The sequence below is a fragment of the Sphaerodactylus townsendi genome, linkage group LG12, assembly GCF_021028975.2.
Source record: "Sphaerodactylus townsendi isolate TG3544 linkage group LG12, MPM_Stown_v2.3, whole genome shotgun sequence".
Lineage (NCBI taxonomy): Eukaryota > Metazoa > Chordata > Lepidosauria > Squamata > Sphaerodactylidae > Sphaerodactylus > Sphaerodactylus townsendi.
In genome coordinates this window covers 30,329,858-30,349,339 of record NC_059436.1, presented here as the reverse complement: position 1 = coordinate 30,349,339, position 19,482 = coordinate 30,329,858, and the positions used below count along the sequence as shown (strand labels likewise).

At 44.6% G+C, this 19,482-nt stretch overlaps 1 protein-coding gene across 1 annotated transcript in view; it reads right to left on the bottom strand.

The window, feature by feature from the left end:
* LOC125442276 (tetraspanin-15-like) overlaps nucleotides 1–19,482 on the bottom strand; it is a 97,865-nt gene that overhangs the window by 55,165 nt on the left and 23,218 nt on the right. Inside the window, exon 2 of the mRNA XM_048513545.1 lies at nucleotides 16,143–16,328. Within this exon, the coding sequence (XP_048369502.1) occupies nucleotides 16,143–16,328 (186 nt within the window). The remainder of the gene's footprint in view (nucleotides 1–16,142; nucleotides 16,329–19,482) is intronic.

Here is a 19,482-nt window from a genome sequence, read left to right as displayed (position 1 = left end):
TCTTTATTTTTTTCCATTAATTTTATATGCTGCCTTTCCCCTTGCAGACTTGGGGTGGCTATGAACATTTTATAAAACACTAAAGTCAATATATAAATAACTTTAAGAACATCATGTAACCATTTCACGGTGAAGAAAGATTGGCTTGCAAAAAATACCAGTAAGTGTCCTCTAGTTTATGACATTCAAACTTCTGTAGCATCACTAGTCCTGGGCTTGATAGACCAATGATCTTATTCAAACACAGGAAGATGCCTTATGCCAAGTCAGACATTTGACCCATCTAGATAAGCATTTCCTCTGTTGATCGACAGTGGCTCTCCAGGAACAGAAGGGACTTGCCCAATTCCTGGTATGTAAAACCCTTGAAGTCGAGATGCCAGGGCTTTGTGTATGCAATGCCTCGGTTCTACCTCTGAGTCATGGTCCCTCCCTTTTAGGGTTAGCAACCTTCAAATGGGGCCTAAGTTCTCTGGAATTATAACTGATCACTTGACTACTGAGAAGTTACGCTGGAGAAAAGGGTGGGCTCTATGGCATCACATCCGTCATGAGTTCTGACCCCTTCCAAACTTCACCTCCTCCAGGCACCATCTCAAATCTTCAGGAACTGAGAAAGGTGGAGTTGGCAACCCTACTCCCCACCACAGTATAAGGAGCATCAGATGCAACATGAAGAGTTTCTGACCATCTGTGCACACTGGTACTCACACAGGCTTTGAGATCTTCTGATCAGCCCATGGAAGTCAGGAACGATCTTGTCCTCTCCCCATGCGCCCTGAAAGGGGCTTTCGTCTAAACAAGACAACTGCAATCAAACAGGCAACTTCATTTGCTACCTCTCCACATCACAAAACTTTTTAAAAGTCATTTGGCACAGAGGAAAAAAAATCCTTATTTTATTGTTCAACAAAATAAAGCGGTCACTGAACAAGTTTTCAAGAAAAAGATGTGTGTGGAAAAGAACAAAAGGCCGTCAAAGTCAACCCTCTGTACAAAAGGCAGCATCACAGGACTCCCACTTAAAAAGGACTGAGAACAACTATGGAGTTAACAAGCAGGATCACACTTTTCTGGATACCCAATTAGCATCCGTGCCAAATCAATAGTGTTCAGATCCAGTTCTGCAAGGGGAACAAGTGTACTCCCAAAAGTTGGAAGGGGCAGCTGGTTTGAACTGGCAACCAGGGATGCTGTTTGTGCTTTTACATCCCTCAAAGGATGGATGTGATGTATTGCTCATTAGAAACTATTTATTCTACCAGCACAGTTTTGCAGAAGCTTATACTTTGGCTAAGTGGAAGACTTGGTGGGAAATCACCCACTACTCTATCATAGATGTTCCAGTTGTTCACCCCTTTCTGACTAAGCCTCCCCTCCAAACACAGTTATGGCTGGAATCTTCTTTGTGCTTCTGTTTTGGTGAGGGCAACCACATCAGGTAGATTCAACCCAGACCAGTCTAGGTAAAGAATGGGACAGTGGAAGAGCTTGGCATTCAGAAGATCCTAGGTTCCATTCCCAGAACCTCTAGGTAAAAAGACCAGATAGTAGTTGACATGAAAGACCTCTTCCTGAGACTCTGGAGAGCAGCTGCCAGTCACAGTAGAACAGACATCCCCAACTTACCACGCATAGGTACCATAGTGCCCATAGATATGGTTTCCTGATGTCCACATGCTTCTTCCCCAAGCAGGGTCAATCCTGTTATTCCTCCACCTCGCTAGAGCAGGGGGTGCTTCAGAAGACCCTGGTAGACATCACCTTTGAATCTGCAGACAGTACCTATTCAGAAGCAGCTGTGTATATCGAAGGAAGATGCTTGGCTTGGAACTTCCCAATATTTTCAATGGCAGCCCCCATAGCTGCCATTTTGTGATTCCATGGCAGCCATTTTGGTGATGCACACTGGCCTCAGCAAGGTTGAGGGCCCTTGAAGGAAGTCATATTGACCTTGAGGAAACGAGGGTCTGATTCAATATAAAACAGAATAACGTTCATATGTTCCACAAAGGCAAGGGGAGCTTCACAAGCCTTAGAAATTGTTGCTATGATGCAGCAGTCTTGCTCAGAATGGGCTCACTTTCTACCAGTTTGAAAGCAATTTTCAGGGATAAACTGCACACATTTTCTGAAAGTTCAGCTTTTTAACATGAAAATGGGTGGACGCATTTACGTTTGTGAGCGTGTTCAGTCTTTTCCTCGACAATTGATTTTGCATTCAAAATCCCTGTGAACATGTGGCTGGGGAGAAGCGGAAAAGCAGCCAGCTGAGAGATGGTTGATCAGCCCTTTCCCTTGCTACTTCTCTGCTCAAAACTGCAGCCTCCCATGGCTCAAAAGAAACCCCAACCCTATCCTTTTACTGGTATTTGCATGTCACAGGTGGCTTTCCCTCAGAGATGAAGCAGGGTGGAGAAGAGCAAAGAAGGCAGTGAGAGACCTAGAGATCAGAGTAGGCAGAGTAAAAACACAGCTGGAAGAGGGAATGAAGCTTCACTGTGCTTCCTCTACAGCAGGGGTAGGGAACCTGCGGCTCTCCAGATGTTCAGGAACTACAATTCCCATCAGCCTCTGTCAGCATGGCCAATTGGCCATGCTGACAGAGGCTGATGGGAATTGTAGTTCCTGAACATCTGGAGAGCCGCAGGTTCCCTACCCCTGCTCTACAGGAAGGTGCAAGGAGGGGAGAGGCAGAAGAGTCACTGCAAATGGCTGAGTTCACATAGAACGTGGGTTGCAGCTTCTGGATGGGGATCACCCCCACCCCCCTTTGAACACCAAACATTCCAAAACAGCATTGAAGAAACAGCACAAGTCCCCTGCTGTTTCTCTGCATGAGTCACTGATCTCGGCTTTCAGCAGTAGGTCATTCTGTCCTGTCTCTTCACTAGTCGTGCCTGGATCATTAACACTATAAAGCAAAGTTCTGAAGGAACAATTCCTGGGACATTCTGTTGAAGATATAAGTTTCACCATTCTCAAGTACTTCAAGGGGATGCTCCAGCGAAAGTTAGAATTAATTGAGAAGTTTGATACCATCTTTGAAGGATCTGAGATTCCTTTTGTGTGGGTACCTAAAGCAATCAAATTGAAGCTGACCTATGGAGACCCGCTAGAGCTTTCAAGGCAAGAGACTAACAGAAGTGGTTTGCCATTGTCTTGCTCTGCAAAGTGATTGTGAGACCCTCTTGTCTCCAGGATAGGCTCCCTGCCCTGTTTTTCCCCCAGGTGAATGGAGAATGAGGAGAAGGCCTCTTCCTGGTTCTTTTCCTTTCCTGCCTCACTCTGGCCTTCTTCTTTTGTCTCTCATCTGGTGAGATACCTTCCCTTTTATGGGTTCCCTGGGCCCACTCCCACCCGGTCTGTATCCAATGCCTTTTCATGTGGAACGCTATAAAAGGAAAGGGAATCTTTCCCTGCCTCTCGCCTCTGCCATCTTTTCCCCAACCTGCTCATTTGCCTGGCTGCTCAAGGCTGCCCCTTAGCTTGGTTTTGAATATGGACCATGTCCCTTCCCACCACTGCCTGGCTTTCGTCCTTGTTCTCAGCTATATCAGAGTGCATGAGTCCTGGCCACCTTTCTTTCCCAGCCAGTGCTAAAACATTGCCCATAATTGGAGGCATCAATTCTGGGTCATGACATGCTAGCAACATCATGACATCATTGGAGAGCCCTCCTCCTGCAATGAGAAAGTCAACCTAGTCACACTTTGAATAAATGCAAATCTTCTCAAGTGTAAAGAGTCAACTATTAAAATATGGGAAATGCTGCATTCTTCTCCTTCCAGGGGACACCCCGCCTGATGCCTGACTGCCCAAAGCACTATTCCAGTTTTTATAAATGCTAGGACATGTGCCAAGTCTGGAGAAAAGACATTTCGGTAACTTTTAAGCTCTTTCTCTGCTTTTTTTCCTGGTTGTTAAACTTGAAATGGAAGAACGAATTATGTAAATACGGCCATTTGTATGACTGGTGGGTATGCCCCTTCGAAAGGCAGAATCACAAGATGTCAGTCTCTCTGTATTATATTTCTTTCATCATGGAACAACATTTAAAAAAATGTAGGGTTTCTTTTAAAAAGCTTTACCCTGCCTCCTTAAGCTTCAGGAGACTTTACAACTCTTGAAGCCAAACATTCTGGGATAGAATGGGATACTGGGATAGGTCCTGGGATAGGTCCTTTGCCACTGACCTCCTCTCACCCACCCCTTTTGTCCTTGCTTGTTATAGGTAGGATTTTTCAGTTAACTTGTTAAGTTTTGCTTTCAGTCACAGCTAGTGTCAAACTTGCGACCCTCCAGATGTTATGGACTACAGTTCCCATCATGAGATGAGAACTGTAGCCCATAACATCTGGACGGCTGCAAGTTTGACACCTGTGGCTCAGATGGTGGTTTGGGCACTGGGAAGGATCTGTTTGTGGAGGGAGGATCGCCTATGAGCCTGCTTTCCCCCTCTAGTTTGGGGATTCCATTATGGGGACTTGGGGATGGAGCCACTCAGCAGCATGCCCGGGTAGCAAGGGAACCATGCAGCAGCATTTGCCCACGTGGGATTCTGGGACTCGTCCTTCCGCAGTTTCTCCACCAGCAGATGGGCTGGGGGGATTTGGTTATAATGGGTGCAGGAAGGTTGCCCAATGTGGGATCTATCCCCATGCTGTGCCAATGCACAGGGCTGGGAGCAGGTGCCTATTTTCCCCCAATATGTTGTGTTGGTGTCCTCCCTCCCTCACCCAGCTCCCTTCCTTGCCCCTGGGCCTGCAATCTGCAATCTGCAATCTGATTGGGCCTGACATTTCTAATCCTCTCGTCCACAAACTCTTTGTACATTTCTGGTGTTCTCCAGAACACCATATAGGCAGCTGTTTTCCAGTTATGGCAATTGTCCCGTTAACTGATTAGAACCCGTCGCTAACAGCACACTGGACCCAATATGGTAAGAACTTCCCAGAGCTCCCTCGTCAACAGAATTTGCTTTCTTGCAAACTTGCCCCAAATAAACCTGGAAACTGAACTGCAAATTGGCATTTCATTTTTAATCTCATATCCCACAAACCAGGGAATCAACCAACCCTCGGCAATGCAGCTATTCGAGAAGGTAAGCATGCCCCACTGAAGTCATAAGCAGAATCACACCTATAATTACAGTACAATTTTCCCCCAGAGTTCTCAACATACCATTGCACTTACACATTACAACAATGAGGAAGAGTCATTTTAAGCCCCATGTCTTTTATTCCCAGGCTTAATGATTTGACTGCACATTCATCACATCCCTGACATGAAATGGATGCAGTTTTCCATCTGCTGACATCAGATGCCGCAAGCCTGGAACTGCCAGCATAAAATGCAATGGGAGCAAAGAGGCCCTGTTTTTGAGGCCAGACTCTTTGTCACCTGCAAAGCATATTAACAGACAAAGCAGGAAGCAAGCCAGAGCTTCAAGCTAAAAATCAAACAAATTATGAGCATGTTGAAGTTGTTCCAAAATTCCTGAGTTTAATGACCCGGTAAATATCCAGGGGACACCACCTGTGCCTTCCTAGTCTCACAGTAGGGAATGCAACCATTTACATGGCTTGGAGGAGAGGACCATGCTCGTTTCTGCATGAGACTCTAGGAGAAGCTAATGTATGAAGTAGGGTTCTCAACCTCCAGGACATACCTGGAGATCTCCTCAGATTACAACTGATCCCCAGGAACAAAGATCAGTTAACCTAAAGAAAATGGCTACTTTGGAAGGTGGACTCTATGGCATTATACCCAACTGAAGTCCTTCCTTTTCCCAAATCCAGCCTCCGGCTCCAACCCCCAAAACTCCAGGTATTCTCCCACTGGGAGCTGGCAACCCCAGTATGAAAACACTTGAAGAAACCTTCATAAGGTAAAGGTAAAGGCTCAAGTATTACCTTCCTCAGCCTTTAAGAACATAAGAACAAGCCAGCTGGATCAGACCAAAGTCCATCTAGTCCAGCTCTCTGCTACTCGCAGTGGCCCACCAGGTGCCTTTGGGAGCTCACATGTAGGATGTGAACGCAATGGCCTTCTGTGGCTGTTGCTCCCGATCACCTGGTCTGTTAAGGCATTTGCAATCTCAGATCAAAAAGGATCAAGATTGGTAGCCAATCTTTGTAGCTGTTTGTCTTCCCAACACTTTGTAGCTGTTTGTCTTCCCAACACTTCCCAAAGAGTGTTCCAACCTTAACCTAAACCCAGGGAGAAGGAGAAAGGGCCTCCAGTGAGCTACCCTCCCCCTCACCTTGGTAAGCCAAGTTTGGGACCCTGCACCTGCCAGCATAACACATGGTTCTGCCCCTTTCCTTTGATCTAGCCCAGGGGTCTGCAACCTGCGGCTCTCCAGATGTTCATGGACTACAATTCCCATCAGCCCCTGCCAGCATGAACAATTGGCAAGGGGCTGATGGGAATTGTAGTCCATGAACATGTGGAGAACCGCAGGTTGCAGACCCCTGATCTAGCCCAAAGGAAGCCAGGTTAGTAACAAACTAGTTCTTACACAGCTACACAAAAGGGCACTTCAAATATTCCTAGGATTGCCAACTCCAGAGCAGCTATTTTCTCCAGGGGAACTGTAGTCTACAGATCAGTTTTCAGTCCAGGAAATCTCTATTCCCCACCTGGCAGCTGGTAACCTGAAACGTTTCCCTATTTTTAAAAAATTAGCAAATTTGGGGAAAGGATTTGGTAGTTCAGGCCCATGTTCAGGGAAAGTTTTTCTTGCTTGGTGGAATTCTACAGCCCTTTAGATCCACCTACATCCTGGAATAGATTTGATTTACCTCCTGATTTGAATCATACTGACACAAAGAAGTAAATGACAGACTGATCCTATGGCTGCCCATTCAGAATTAAGACCAATTGAATCCACCAAGTGTCTGGATAAATATGCCTCGAACCACAGATCTTTCAAGGCCTTCTTGCTCAGCACTGTATATGACCTCTTACTTAAAACCAGCTGTTTCTGCAGCCCTATGAAACCATACACACAACTGGATTTGCAGCCCCAGCTAAACCCCTGGATGGCTTAGGTCTATGATTGGGCCCTTTGGTGGTGGCATAGGGAGGTAATATGCTGTTGCCTAGCTAAAGTGGCACCACTCCAGTGTAAACACAAAGGCAGTGTTGAAGCGAAGTGAGCCCAGGGCATATCAGTAGAACAGGACTTCACAGCCACTCTGAGCTCGCAGCATGGACAAAACCTTATGGCAGCAAACCTAGTGAATCTAGAACCACCATAAAAACTTTGAAAGTACACAGTTTCATTTCCTATCCTCCAACATGGTGCTGAAGCTGTATGCCAACTAACTCAGCAGCCAATCACAGTTCTGCAAAGCACTTTACCAATCCCATCCAAGTCACCTATAGTCCAGAATTCAAGCAACACAGCCTAACTTATACTTTATTACTCAGATGTTCAGTATTTAAGAAAAATGGTTTCTCCTGTATTGCAATTTCATTTGTTTTTAAATGATGTCGCTAGTCACCTCAGGAACCAGTTTTGGCTGAGCGTGGAGCTTAAATGTTTTTAAAAACCAATAACCATATTCCAGTATGGTGTTACCTATTGCACAATACAGCCAGATATGCACGGCTGTCTAGTTCTAAAACAACTAACCGGATACTCCTTAGGCAATTCCAGCTGTTACCAGGAAAAATCTATACTTTTGAAGAACTGCCCAATTTGGCACAAAGCAGCTCTGCAGGAAAAGAAAAGAGTTGCACCAATGTACAGTAAAAATTATGTATATCCAAATTGGACTACAAAAGACTGGCTCATAAAATAGCTTGGCGCGAGCAGATATCTCTTTCCCAAGTGTACAAAACAAACATTAAGATGAATTAGTGACTCCTATTCTCCCTTTATACAATACACTCAATATGTTGTACACACCATACAATTCGTATGAGTTATTTTCAGAATAATTCTCTGCCGAATGAAGGTGTGCAAGATTTAAAGAAAAAGAAGGGGGCTATATGCTGTTCTTCTTCTTTAAATCTTGAACACCTTCATTCAGCAGAGAATTATTCTGAAAATAACTCATACGAATTGTGTAGCGTGTACAACATATTCATCTTAATGTGCATCCTTGTTTTTCTCAGCAGGATCCTCAAAAGGCAGCTTGGCTTCATGCTCTAACAATAAAGCCGGTTTTCTTTGAGAAGTTTCTTCTCGTTCTGCTTTGGAGTTAGCTCTGCACAAATTGCAGGTCCACTTCAATTCAGGATCAGGAATGCAAGAGAAGGAAGCAAATGCAAGAAGCAATTTTGGCTACTGAAAACGTGCTAATCAGACTATTTTCGCACATACAAAAATACAACTTTGGACAGCAAGTGATGGGCTAGACAGTCTGACTACTGCTTTGTTACTTACAAATGGCAGGTGGGGTGATTTAGAAGAGAGAAATGGAGGGCAGAGGGCTCAGTCAGTTCCTTGTCTACCAGTTTTCTTATGCATCCCCTCCAGTCCCGATACTTTCCCTCATTTGACAATTGAAGTATGTCTGGGAATCTAGACTGGGTGATAAATGCCTGGTGTTGGTCAATGGGTTAAATGTACCCATCCCACTATCTCCTTTACAACCCATAGCCCACATTCCGTCCCATGACTGAAGTTATGGCGTGAGCTGAGGATGTGGGCTGGCCATTTAACTTAAAGGGAAATTTCCCGGTGCATGGCTGCTCCGAAGGACTGCTGGTGGCCTAGAGAACACACAGCCAAGCCCCAGCAACTCTGCCAGAGCCCCAGGGGCCACTTAATATCAGCTCAGCAATTGCCACCACTCACACTGCTGCCAGTTTGCAGGTGGAAACAATGGGTAAGCTAATACCCAACATTTGTGCTGCAGAACTCAGCAGCCCCTGAAGTGCTGGTTTGTAGCACCACAACAACCACTCAACTTGGGCTACTCTAGGACTATTTTTGCTTCTTGATCTGTGTTTACCTCAGCTCCTGCATTTGTGTTTTCTGAACATCTTGTTTCACTCTACATGGAACCCACAAATGTATATAGAAAGAGGCCGCCATGTGAGAAACAAATGCTGACAGAGTCCAACATTGTGTGTGCTAAGTGTTGTCAAGTCACTTCCAAATCATGGCAACCCTATGAATTCTTGGAATGTCTTCCAAAACATTCTATTGTTAAGAGCCTTGCTCAGGTCTTGCAAACTGAGGGCTGTGGTTTCCTTCTTAGAGTCAATCAATCTCATGTTGTCTTCCTCATTTCATGCCTCTTCCTCTTGTCAAGCATTATTTCTCAGTGACTCACATCTTCTCAATATGTGATCAAAGTATGACAGCCTCAATTTAGCCATGTTAACTTCTAGGGATAGTTCAGACTTGTTTTTATTTAGAACCCAGAGTTTTGGGTGTGTGTGTTTTTGCGGTCTATAGTATCAGCAACACTGTCTCGTAACACCACATTTCAAAGGAATCTGCTTTATTCTTGTTCGCTTTCTTCTTTGTCCAACTCTCACACCCACACATAGTAATAAGGACACTACGGCATGAATTAGCTTGAGTCCAACATTAGCAGGCTTAAAGCCAGTGGCTTCATAAACAGGCAGAGAAAGAGGCACCTTCCAGGCAAAACCCAGTCTGCTCTGGGGTTGCCATCTGCTTCCGCATACACACCACATACACTACACATACACTGAGCTGCCAAACTTCTCCTCTTCCCTCTTAGGCTCTTGAATCTGCCCCAAGGAACTAGAAGAAGAGAGTCAACAGAGGGAATGCCATAACCCAGTGATGGCGAACCTTTTCGAGACCGAGTGCCCAAACTGCAACCCAAAACCCACTTATTTATTGCAAAGTGCCAACACAGCAACTTAACCTGAATACTGAGGTTTTAGTTTAGGAAAAAACAGTTGGCTCCGAGGCCTGCGTTACTCAGGAGTAAGCTTGGTGGTAGTCGGTGGCTTTGCTTTGAAGCAACCGTGCAACTCTTCCAAAGGGTGAATCATGACCCTAGGAGGGTTTACTCAGAAGCAAGTCCCATTGCCAGTAACTGAGCTTACTCCCAGGTAAAGGATCCCACTTTAGTTCTTTGAATGAAAATCAGTGGGGTTTAACAGTGCTTAACAGGGTTACCTACACTGCTTTCCCAAAACTAGGTCTTAGGTTTAATGCTAATAATCAAGCCCAGCGGCCCAGGCCAGCCTAGATGTGGGGGGGGGGGCACTCTGTTTGCACATGCCCACAGAGAGGGCTCTGGGTGCCACCTCTGGCACCTGTGCCATAGGTTCGCCACCACTGCCATAACCAGACTACCTTTCTGTCTGCACTGTTCCTGATTTGCTAAGCCAGAAAACGGTTTAGCAAAAAAAAAAAAAAAAGAACAGAGCTCAAGGTACAACCCTACTTCTGGAGTTAGAAATAAACTGCATGGAAGTTCATCAAAAACCAAATACTGTGGGGAAAAAAGCAGTTAGAACACTGGAAACATATTAAAATTCCCATCAAGTGATGTTTGTGCATGCACTGAAGCAGGAGAGATGCCTCTTTTGCAAGGCAATTGAGCAGGTCTTGAATAATCAGCTCAAATCAACAATATACGACTTTTCTTAGAAGCAAACAGAACATGATGACAGCCCTAAACTAGCTGATTTTCCTACTTAGGGCTCCATCAGGTTTCAAATGTTACCGTTTGCTCAATACAGATTTAACGGTGAACACTTTCAAAGTAACCCTTAAGCATCATATCATTCTAACCCATTGACTATAAGGATACTACTGCTTAGGACTGCACTGTTAGTCACTTGAAGGTCTTGGCTGGGGCAATTCACCTATGAAGCATGTTTAGAGGTCAGGGATTGTTGGAAAATGAGAAAAGATTGAACATATAAACATCATTGGGTCAACCCTCAACATTTCTGGACAAAATTCCAAAATTTTAGCTAGCTGGGTATTATGGGAAAGGTGAACAGTTCCAATGAAGCTGGAGAGCTATTACTAGACAAAAAACCTGCGTCATACTCTGAAAAGCTGCACCAACTGAAAGAGAGAGACTCTTACGAACAGGGAGGGAGAGCCAAAGGCAGGACCTACATAAGTCTGACAGCAAAACTGTTGCAAGCAGAACACAGGAAGGCACACCAAATGGCTAACTCGCAACCCTCAATGCCATAGAGCTCCAATGTGAAGCAACAGAGTCCACCTTCCCATTTCCTCCAGAGGAAGTGATCTCTGTGGCCTGGAGATCACTTGTAATTCCAAAAAAAGCTCTATGCTCTACTTGGAGGTTATCAACCCAAGGCCTACATTACTTTGGTTTACATCTCTGGCCATGCCCAGCCCTGTATCTGCAGACAAGCAGAAAACAAAAAGATAGCTCAGATGTTTGGCAGCTGGGGAGGATCAGTGGCTCAATAGAAGAGCATCTGCTTTGGATGTAGATGAGCCCAGGTTCAATCCCAATGGAGCCAGTGTGGCGTAGTGGTTGAGTAAGAGTAGGACTCTAATCTGGAGAGCTGTGTTTGATTTCCCGCTCCTCCACACGAGCAGTGGATTCTTATCCCCCACTCCTACATTCCAGCTGGGAAGGGAAAAGAGTTTGTAAGCCATCTTTAGTTCTTACAGGAGAGAAAGGTGGGGTATAAATGACGTAGATTCTGAAGAGCTGCTGCCAGTAGGAATTTAAGGCAGTTTTACCCATTCATGGGGAATATATTCTTCACAATTCTCCTCCCTTGGTTACGGTTTAAGATTAAAGGAAGAAACAGTAGCACACATTTGTCCCATTTTATAGATGATAACGCTCTGATCTGGATAGTCCAGGTTAGCCGGATTTTGTCAGATCTCAGAAGCTAAGTAGGGTTGAATCTGACAAATATTTGGATGGGAGACCTCCAGAAATACTAGGATTGTGATGAAGACTGGCAAAAGCAAATCACCTCTGAACATATCTTACCTTGAAAACCCCACCAGGTGGACCCATAAATTGGATGTGACTGGGGGGGGGGGGGGGGGGGAACCAAATGCTATTCTTGAGAAAATGAAAAAAAAGTCTTGTGGTAAAACAAACTTCTTGTGGCAGAAGTTTTCCTGGGGCCAAGGCCACCGTCAGATTCATGTGCCTGACAAGCGTCTCAAAATACATGCACTAGATATGCACTGTATTGTCAAGAAACTGAGCAGCAAGATAGTATGTGTACAGATGGGAATCAACAAAGCCTGAAAGATAAGCATATTTTCTCTCTCACGCACAGACATGCATGTAGGCAGAGGCATTGTTTTGAACACAAACTCATTTCTGAATGTTATCTTGACACCCACATTGAGTCTTTTCCAGCTCCAAACACCTACAGCTAATTCTTCTACAGGTTTTTCCAGCAGCAAACCAGTTAGCCACCCCCACCCCACCCCCACCAGAAGTGTCAACCGCCTCAAGCTTCACCCCGATCTGACTGTCCTGCCCCTTCCAGTTGAGCTCAGGTTGCTGATTCAAGCCTAAAAGGAGTTATGTCTGCTCGGGGGGAAGGCAGGAGGAAGTGGAGCCATTCTGAAGGCAGAGCTTAGCTCCTCCCCCTGGGACTCATCAACCTCCTGGTGGAGCCTGGAATTACAAGTGATATCCAGAGAGAGGCCAATTCCCCAGGAGAAAATGGTTCCTTTGGTGGGAGGCCTCTGTGGAATTAACTCCCACCGAGGTCCATCCATGAACCCCACCCTCCCCAGTTTCTAAGGGAAGAAGGAGCCAAAGTTCTGTCTGGGAGGCAGCATGAAAAAATGGCAGCAACTGGAAGCTATCAGTGGGTCCACAACTCCTTCCTTTCAGCCTTGATCAGGTGGAATGGCAACTGTGCACCTCAGATGTAGGATGCAGATTAGGAATCCATATCTCATCCCTAGCAAAACAGAAAGAACTAGCAGGTCTTTGAAAGCAGCGAAGGGGAAATCATCATTAAGGTAACATTTTTGACAACTTTCAGTAGGAACCCCCTAGAATAGAGACACCAGACATCAAGATCAAGAATAAAAATAGTAACTTGGCTATATTATGCCATCTATGTACCACACATACTGAAGGAGAAGGCCTCTCTGTGAAGTGTGGCAGTTCACGCATCAGACAGCTGCAACACTTACTGAAAGAGAATGGAACATCACTGAGCAACTGTCACTGTGTAAACCAAGCTGTCATGAAGCTGTCATCCCCAGCCCAGCATGACACAGGAAGTTTTGTCTGTGCAAACATCAACTGTAGCTGAATGGTCTGAAATTCCTTGTCTGTCAGTACTAGTAATGTTTTATGATCCTCCAACTTTGGTGCCCAGGAACCATGGAACCTGAGTGACCTTCCAAATGTGCATTCGGACTTCTGTAGGGACTGTGAAAACAGTGCATCAGCATTCCTGAAGGGCCAGCAAAGAACTGCGTATCAAATGAGTTCCCCCCCTCATCCCGGGGAGTTATGTTTATTTAACAGCAGTTCCTGAATTAATTTGCTAGATGAGAAACTATTCCCTGCCCAGTGGGAGATAGGGTTGCCAACCTCCAGGTGGCACCTGAAGATCTTCTGCTATTGTAGCTGATCTCCAGGGGACCAAGACCAGTCCCCTTGGAGAAAATGGCTGCTTTGGAGGGTGGACTCTAAAGAAGAAGAAGAAGAAGAAGAAGAAGAGGAAGAAGAAGAGGAAGAAGAGGAAGAAGAAGAGGAAGAAGAAGAGGAAGAGGAAGAGGAAGAGGAAGAGGAAGAGGAAGAGGAAGAAGAAGAGGAAGAAGAGGAGGAGGAGGAGGAGGTTGGATTTATATCCCCCCTTTTCTCTCCTGCAGGAGACTCAAAGGGGCTTACAATCTCCTTGCCCTTCCCCACTCACAACAAACACCCTGTGAGGTGGGTGGGGCTGAGAGAGCTCCGAGAAGCTGTGACTAGCCCAAGGTCAGCCAGCTGGCATGTGTGGGAGTGTACAGGCTAATCTGAATTCCCCAGATAAGCCTCCACAGCTCCAAACCTAATTCTTCCCAGGCTGCACCCCCAAAATCTTCAGGTATTTCCCAACCTAGAGCTGGCAATGCTATTTGTAGAGAATCTTCCACCAAGGATGGGGATGGGGATGGGGATGGGGGTGGGTTTGAGATTCCTAGTAAAGCTGCTAATCTCCTGGTGGAATCTAGACTTCTCTCACAATTATAAGGGACCTTCAGACTTCAGAACATCTGAGGAAAATGTGAGTGTGGCCTGTGCCTCTATGTTTTCTTTGAAGGCTACACTTTTGCCTTTAGATAACTTATGCCAGTGCAGAACTGTTACATTCTATAGGCCACAACTGTCTTTGTTTTCATTTTGTGTGACTTTTTTCTCTTTTCTCTTTATTAGAATTTTGGAGGGTATTTTGGACAGGTGCTGGAGAAGGTAGACAGGAAAATTCCATTCAGCACATGTTGAAATGCTGGTCTGGATCCTATCCCAGTGCTTCTTCCTGTGCCCCACACAAATATTGTTTTTTTAATTTTATTCTGTCCCTTGGAGACATTCCCCCACTTGCTACAAAGAACTCGGTCAGACGCCACTACTAGTAACAGTTACTGGGCAGAACTCTGCTTCCCATGAAACAGAGGTACATGTTTGTGTTCTTTATTAGTAGGCAGAGTAATACACATTTATAATTCAGTAGACTATTGAACCATTTGGGTCATTCCTGAGCATAAAACAGAAGTAAAGGTCATCCAGATGGACCAGTGGAGAACACCTGGGGTACCTTCCTGCTTCCTCACCTTCCACATCAAGTCATAAATAATATTGCACTATATGATGACTAACCAAATCGTTTCTCAGTGTTTTTTTTCCTTTACAAAGATAAGCAGCTTTTCATTAGTCATCCACAAGTTCAATTTTAAGAAATTAAAGTTTAGATTGTATTTGAAAACAGTTTTTTTTAAAAAAGAAGCTTATTATAGCTGAAAAATCAACAACTGATCATTTGAAAAATCTGAGTGGCAACAGAGTGATGAATTTGGTGAAGAGACCAGCAGAAGAGGGATGAGGGTGTGTGTGTCATATTTGATCAGCACTTCATTGTAACCATTGCTGTTCTCAGTCATAAGCCTGGTGAAACATCTCTGGACACTTTTGCACATGCATAATAATCCACTTTCAATCCACTTTCAATTCACTTTGCAGCTGGATTTTACTGTGCGAAACAGCAAAATCCACTTGCAAACAATTGTAAAAGTGTAAAACAATTGTAAAAGCCTTCGACAATAAATTGTAAAAGTGCATTGAACGTGAATTGAAATTGCATTATTCTGCATGTGCGAAAGTGCCCTCCGTCTTGCAAGCCCTTCTACACTGAGCAAAAGTTTTCAGGGCTCTGGTCTCTTTGGACAGAGAATTCCACCAAGCCTGGGCCGCCACGGAGAAAGTTCTGGCCCAGGTTGAAGACAGCTGAATAAGCAGTCAAGGATCACCACATGATGGTCAGATGGCATAAAGCTGGGGATGGCGGGGCGGGGATAGCAGGAAAGTTAATTGTGCAGTGCATGAATCCTTTCTTTTGTCTGTCCTGAATCTATTGTCCATCAGAATTCTATTATTTGGGGAAAGGGAAATGTTCTCTCTCTTTTTCCAGATCATGCATGGTTCTCTAAGTTATTATTTACTAAATTGTCATGTCCCCTTTCTGTCATGTATTTTCTCTAAACTAAACAGCCCCAAGCCTTTCCACATTGGGAAGGTGCTCCAGTCCCTTTGCTGCCTTTTCCTGTGAATTTCAGATGGAGCTGAATCATAAATACATCCCTGGCTTTAAAAAATCAATTTGCTGCCTGATCATCCCTAGTGTATTAATAATTGTGTTAAGTAGGAAGTGTGCAAGCCCAATGATTTCAGACCTGTTATGCTGTGAACAAATTATGGTTTGTTCATGACATCTGAATACAGCCTTTGTTTCTAAATTGCATCTACACTGCAGGCTTCAGCAGCTGAAACAGTCATTGTCTCCTTCATACTACAGAAGAAAAGGAGAGGGGGCTAGGCTTTTAATTTCCCAGCATCTCACAATACAACTCCCAAGGATTCTTGGGAATAGTTAATCTGGTGGAAAATAATATAAACTCATAGCACATACAGAGTGAAAAGGGGCTGAAAAAAAGGGGAGAATTAGATAAACAGTCTTACAGTTTTCAGTAGTGTCCTGTTGTCTCGGAGAGATCCCACCATTCCAATAAAGGACACTGCAAACATAGTTATGCCCAACAGGAGAAGAATCACAGCAGGAGCAAGGAAGAGGCCTTCCAAGGTCCGATGCTTCTGTCTTTCCACCTCAGCATAAATGCCAACACAGAGGATCACCAGGCCTATGATCTGCAAAGGAATGGGGTGGGGGAGAGAGGTGTCAACATCTTTTGCAAAACGGTTCTTCTGAACAGAAAGTAAGGATTTATTAGATGCTAGTTTTTTAAATGAAAAAAATGAACCCATCATTGACATATTTAAATATCATAAACATGCACAGGTCTTGCTCTTTTTATCAAGACAGACTGGGAAGGGGAAGTGGTCCTGGAGCAAGCCAAGTTCAGTAGACCCTGTGTAAGGAACCATTCAGTTGACTCCCACAAACTGGTGCCAATACATTAAGAAGGCAAGGAGCAGGCTGGCACTGATCAACGATGTCACTGAAGGGTCTATCAAGTGGGCCTGTGCTGGCAGAGGTGCTTTAGCTTGGTTCTGCCTCCCAATGACAACCAGCGGCTCTCTAGGACAGTGACCCACTGGAAAATGTCCCTGCAAGGTAAATGTCCAGCTTTCCCCTGCTTCTTACTTTGACTGAACCACAAGGAATTGAGAACGTACATAGAGAAGGGGGAGGAGGTCATTAAAGAGCATATGATGTGTGTGGAGGTGATTATCTCTAGGCATGCACACACTCTGCCAAGATTTCCTGCTTATAGCTTCTGAGAGCATTGTTTGTTCCGTGGTGAATATGGGCAGGATGAACAGCCCTGGAGTCCTAGGAGGAAAAAATCCTGGTGACTGAAAATTCCTCATATTAAGTTGGGAAAAAATGTCGTATCAAACCTATGCCTTTACTTACACCTAGAGTTGCCAACAGTGGCCTATCCCTTTAACACAGGCTTAATAGGGTGCTACTTAACAGATTTATTTATTTATTTACTGCCAATGCCATGAAAAGTTTCAGCTTCCAATTTTCACACATTGGCCGATAATGGATGGGGGAGCTTACCTCCTCTTTGCCCCGCCATGTGCTCTGGCTTTCCGCGGGGAAAGCTGAGAACAAAATCACTAGGCCAGGGCAACTTCCTTGTAGGTCGGTACAAAAAGTTTGCCACGCCAGCGTTCGGTTGCCAGTGCACTGAGGGGCCTCCTCCATAATCGGCCATTAAGTCTCTATTACAGGGGCAGGACATCTGCTCACAAGCACTGTGGTGGGGGTCTTGCTCTGGGTAGGGGCACTTATTTCCTGCAGGACTGCTGGTATGAGTCTCCTGAAAGGAACCAGCCAACTTTGCTAAACTTTGCTGGGAAGGGGCAAATGGGTTTTTTTTTGTTTTTTTTATTGGAGATTTAAAAGGAGTGTTATACAGACTTCTAGCAAACAACATAGAATGCCATGTACCCAATATTTTCTATATTGGTCCAAGGTCTTAAGGCTCTGTTGTTTGGGAAAAGGAAGTTAAGGAAGGGGGAAGAAAGGGATAAGAGTGACAGAATTTACATAAAATCATAATATCTCGCAAAAGCCTAAATAAAGAAGAGAGATAGGGAAGATTAGGATGGAATAAGAGAAAGAAGAAAAAGAGAGTTTAATACAAATTAATATTAGTAACTAAAATCCAAGAAAAATTTAAAAAAGTTAAGATAAGCTTAACTGTTAAAAACATAAAGTTCACGCGTTGCGTTTTAACCAGATAATTAATTCCAGCTTGGCTTCCTGGTCTTTGCGAGATTTACATTTTTTCTTGTGTTCACCATGTTCATATTAAGTCTATGGACTTAACCGTCCGTATACTATTGTGTCACCTTTTAAATCAGGATGACAATTGGTGTAATACCCAGTAAGTTTGCATAAGGGTTGCTGCAGAACTTAGCTTATGAAGCTCTGACATAGTGTCTAATGGTCCATATCTTGTATAATCCAACACCTGTAGTTATATTATGCTATTAGCATCTGAAAGCAAGAGACAGCAGTGTATTTCTGATATTAACAAAATAAAAATAAGGGGTAGGGGTCTTGATCTGGGTAGGGGCACTTATTTCCTGCAGGACTGCTGGTGTGAGTCTCCTGAAAGGAACCAGCCAACTTTGCTAAACTTTGCTTGGAAGGGGCAAATGTTGTGGGCACCCAGTTGAAGGTGAACCTGATGCCCACCCAGTTGAAGGTGAACCTGATGCCCACCTGATGCCCATTTGCCCCTCCCAAGCAAACTTTAGCAAAGTTGGCTGGTTCCTTCCAAGAGACTCACACCAGCAGCTCTGCTGTAATTAGGCACCCCTACCCAGAACAATCCCCCCAGAGGCTGCCCTCAAATCTCCAGCACAGAGCCAGCTGGGTATAACAGCAAGCCCCATTGAAGTCTATGAATAATTTTTCCCACCATAGAACTTGCTGAAGATAGCTGGGAGATTCTGGGCTCTGAAGTGGCTCCATTGCAGTCAATGGGGTATTTCTGGGGGAGGGGCTGTGGGTGCACATTTTTCAAGGTAGAGGAACAAAACTTTCAAAGCATCTTCAGGAGACTCTCTTGATGACACCACCCAGGTTTGCTGAACTTTGCTTCAGGGGGAGTGGGAGATGGGCCCTGCTGTTTTGGGGGCCCATAAAATTGAACACCCTGAAGCAAAGGTCACCAAACCTGATGGCGTCATCAAGAAAATGTGCATCCCACAGCGCTCTCCCAAGAAATTCCCCATTGACTACAATGGAGTCAAGGCACTTCAGAGCACATAATCTGGGGAAATTTCTTTGGGTGACTGTGAGGGGCACATTTTTAAATCTACTGGCACCAAAATTTCAGTGCCTCATATGGAGACTGTCCTTATGATGTCCCCCATGTTTGGTGAAGTTTGGTTCAGGGAGGCCGAAGTTATGGACCCTCAAAAGGTAGCCCCATCTCCTGTTAGCTCCCATTGGAAACAATGGGGGATGGGGCACCCACTTTGGGGGTCCATAACTTTGCCCCCCCCCATGAACCAAATTTCACCAAACTTGGGGGGGGGGCATCATCAGAACAGTTAAAAATGTGCCCTCTTCAGGCCACAACATGAAAAAACACCAAAAATACAAAAACAATTCAAACAGAACTGAATTTTTTTGATATACCCGAATATTTGGGTATATCTGGATATGTTATTTGTCTTATTCGGGCATACAGATAATTTTATGCCCGAATAAATCCAAATTTTACCAAATTTTTAGGGTATTTACCAAGCCTAGTTGGAAACCCTACTAACAACACAAGCTTGATTATCCAGAGACTTCAATCATATATCAAGAAAT